General features: G+C 35.6%; 1 protein-coding gene across 1 annotated transcript; it reads right to left on the bottom strand.

The window, feature by feature from the left end:
* Nucleotides 1–2,654: 2,654 nt before the first annotated feature.
* LOC148761134 (uncharacterized) lies at nt 2,655–3,698 on the bottom strand. Its single transcript, XM_088809044.1, has one exon. The coding sequence runs from the start codon at nt 3,696–3,698 to the stop codon at nt 2,655–2,657; it is 1,044 nt and encodes a 347-aa protein (XP_088665170.1).
* Between the last annotated feature and the right edge of the window lie 416 nt (nt 3,699–4,114).

Here is a 4,114-nt window from a genome sequence, read left to right as displayed (position 1 = left end):
TTTGGCAGTTCAAGTTTGGTTGCTTGCCGTAAAAAAGAACCAGAAAATTTGATAAAGAAAGTGTAAGGTTGTCTAATGACACGTGCCCGAGCTTGAGGGATTCGAATCTTATTTTTCAAGTAAGAAAATTATGTATTAATCAATAAATTAATTACTCGGATGCAAAAGCTAAGTGCATATTTAATCTAGTTTTTTTCAATTTATCTGTCATTTAAAAATAGAAGTATTTTAAGAAACTCTTAAAAAACAGTTTTTTTTAACAAAATTAAAAAAAAAAAGAATTTTAGAAAAAACTCCAAAGAGATTGCATTTTCTTCTTTTTAAAAACACTGCAAGCTTTTCAGGAAATTTTTTTTTTAAAAGATATTCTCATCTACTAAAAATAATCATAACATTATCCGTTTCTATTTTTTATACAAAAATGCTTTGTATATTTTAAAATTTTTATTTAAATAAAATAAAATAAAATAAACTTTTTTTTCTATTATGAACAAAAGAATTCATGATTTATATAAAGTTATATTAGTTTATATAAGTTGTTTTGTTAAATAACTTATTTATAAAAAAAACTATTTATAAAAGTAAATTTAACTTAATTTTAAAAATTATTATTTTTTATAAAAAAATTTAAAATTTAAAAAAATTAACCAAACAATATTTTAAATAAATACGTGTTGTTCTGCCTTTTCCCAGTAGATACGAGGTTTCTCTGACTCGGCCTATTAAGTTTCTTGGGCTCATCTGGCCAAGCCTAGATTTGTCGATGAAGGCGTAATTTTTGCTTACGGGTCATGCACAAGCCCATCAACATAGATGCATTTCAATTTTATAGGTATCTTCGCCTTATGCTGGTTAAATCCACATTGTCTAGTTAGCTAATTGCATCCCTCACTTTGTTCTCAATTGTACCTCCATTCTAATTCCAATATAATTAATTAATATTTTGATCTAACAGCGTTACTGTTTTTTTTCTTTAAGTTTAGAAAAATTCGAACCCAATTATTTTTCTTTTAAACGCAAAGCACATTGAATTAATACGAGAGAAGTACAAAATGCTCTGAAAAGTCTCTACTAAAAAGGGTGGAGATAATCAGTAGCAAATACAACCCAAAAAACCAAAACGATCGAGGTCCAGTCAAAACACAAGAACCCACCCCAGACAGGATCTGAACAATAAACAAACCAAGATCACCAAGATACATGAAATCAACATCACAAGCCAATCGAGAAACACATAACGATCAAAGCAACAGAGGAGAGACAAAACAATTCAAAGAAAGGACCTCAGAAGCAAGTCAATCAAAGGAGCATAACGGCCTCAACAAAAGCACAGCAACCATTCCAACCCTGGAATAAATCACAACTCAATCCCTTTGAAAACCACAACTACCACGAGAAAAATTTGACTTGAATTCTTGTCAACCACCAGAAAAAGAGACAACACAGGCCAGTATCAATTAAGTCAAGATCACTCCATGACAAACATCAAAGCAAAGAGATTCCCCACCACCTTAAATGCACCAGAGGTGGAAGAACATTGGGAATAAAAAATGCAGTAACGATAACCATGAATCAAGACCAGTTCCAAGATCAACAAAATTTCCAGTCACCACCATCTCTAGTTAATCATAAGCATATCAGTTTCTTTCCCCACCCCTACCTTAGCAAGCGAGTCCGCAACACTGTTAGCAGATTTGGTAATATGAAAGATAAGCCATTCCTTCAGTTTACGTGTCAGTTTGATGATATGAAGAATTTGTTTCCTGTGGCGCCATGGCACTATTTCGGGACATTTAACCCATTTAATAACATTAACAGAATCACTCTTTAAGACAAGCTGATGAGAATCTACCCTATTGGAGGCCACATAAATGAGAAGTGCTTCTTTAATAGCTAAGAATTCGGCTCTATTTGCATCTCCCACACCCGTGGCTTTGGAAAAGGTGATAAAAACTCTGCCATGGCTGTCTCTAAGAACTCCTCCGATGCCGAACTCTCCAGGATTTCCCTTAGCAGCTCCATCAATATTAAACTTGAGTTGGCCATGATTAGGAGCTTTCCATTCAACAGTAATCTTCTTTTTTAAAGGTTTTTTAGACAAAGTGGTCTGCTGAGGGGTTCTAAATATATCCATAACTGAGCTTGTTTCATCTTTCCATTTGGATCTTGTCCACCATGCCATCCTAGTCTTTACCAAGTCAAAAATTTGAAAGCGGTCCCACAACTTTCCATTAAAAGTCATCTCGTTTTTTTGTAACCAGATAGACTAAAGAATTGCAAAATAACCCATTCTCCACACCTCAACCCTTCCTTTATCAAGATGAGTTGCATTCCATGCGGTAAAGAAGGCACCCGCTTCACCTGGGCTCACCCAATTAATCCCTCACATGTTGCAGCAAGCAGCCCACAATTTCCAAGTAACCTCACATGAAAAATAAAGGGTCAACTGTTTCCAATTCTCTTATACAAAATCACAAAAGGTTCAAACCCGATTATTAGAATAAAAAATAAGGTTCTTAAGAAGTTACTTTATTATACAAAACTATATTTATGCTGCTTCTAAAGAAGTAATCAATATTGAACTGAACAAACTAAAAGGACGGTCGAGTTACACTAGCTTGATAGCTTCTATCTCTTGACAGTCAGAATTTAATCTACTTAACCAAACAAGATACATCACATGCAGTAGTACTAGTAGTTATGGGAGGAATAATATTGCAGAATGCCAAAGGAACTGAACTGCCTTCTTGCTCACCAGCATTGCAAAATATTGAACTCAATTCGGATATAAAACTACCCGAATACGTCAAGCACTTGCGTGGATCTCCATATCTTTCATTCCCATGATAGAATTCAGGCACTGAAAAACTGATGAGATTGTTGTTGAACCTTGGTACGTACAAATAGCCATTATCTTCATCATCACCATCAGCTTCTGGTTCTTCGTCATCATATTCTTCGACCTTCTCTAATTCCTCTCCTTGGAAAAATTCAGAGTTTTCTAGCTCCACTTCCTCATCTTTTTCCTCATAAACCGCGTGACAGCATGTAAAAGTATCATCTAAAGACACAAGCTCGAGAATAAGCCGACCATTTTCTCTGTATGCTTCAAAATATTCATGATACTTCACTTTCTCTTCTTTAAGAATGAGCCTCCCATTCCTGTAATGTCTCCTTAAAATCCATGGCATGTGACCTGGCATATTCCCTGTTCTTGCTAGCAAAGGAATCGCAGGCGGATATGCTCCTTTCATTGCAGGCCCTCGCTTTCTCTTATCCGGGTTGTAATCACGATTCCCATATGCTCTCTCCATCTCTAGCATTCGCAATTCGTCAGGGCTCATGTAAACTCCACTTTCAGTCCCAAGCATATCGTCCATCCCAGAGGACCAAGAAGAGTATGATGAAGAGTGAGTGCTTAAGGATCGGAACAAGGATTGGAAAGAATGCACTGCATGTGGGATTGTGTAGGAATGGATGATGAGAGGATTTGAGTGAGTTGGACTTTGAGTTGGGGGGGTTCCTGGTGCATATATTAGGGTTTTGAGACCTGGTAGCAGGAGATGTTTATAAGCGGTGCCTTCTTTTTGGATTTGCATGGGACATTGAAACCTAAATGACCGGGGAATGATACTACAGAGGGATAAAACCATGGATATAGTTTTTGAAATCAACCCATCTTCCTTTGAGAATCCCATGCTTTACTAATAATAATGAAAGAAGGAAAGCTTCTACTTTAGTCGAACCCCAGCGAGCAAGCTGACTGAGTATGGTAAATATATAAACAGACTTGGTCAAGCGATTGAAATGGCTCTCTTAACCTGCAAGGGGAAAATTAAGGGAAAAAAAGCTTTTTTGGTTAGAAAATAATTGAAGCTGATTTTTCGTAAGAAAAATATTGATCAATAATTCCTAAAATTAACTTTAATTAGCCTAGAAAAAATCCAAGCGTTAATATATATACATTTATATGAATTTTGAAAAAAGTGATTAATGCCATAATTGAAGGTTATTAGGGCTCAGTAGGAAAAGGACCCACTGAAAATTGTCTACAGTATAGAGCAGTGCTTTTTAACAAGAGGATGGCATAAGCTCTCAACACTCTTATTTTCAT

This window comes from Theobroma cacao, chromosome 8, assembly GCF_053813885.1.
Source record: "Theobroma cacao isolate CCN51 chromosome 8, ASM5381388v1, whole genome shotgun sequence".
Taxonomy (NCBI): Eukaryota; Viridiplantae; Streptophyta; class Magnoliopsida; order Malvales; family Malvaceae; genus Theobroma; species Theobroma cacao.
The sequence above is the reverse complement of the archived record's forward strand: the minus strand, read 5'-3'. Positions and strand labels throughout refer to the sequence as shown.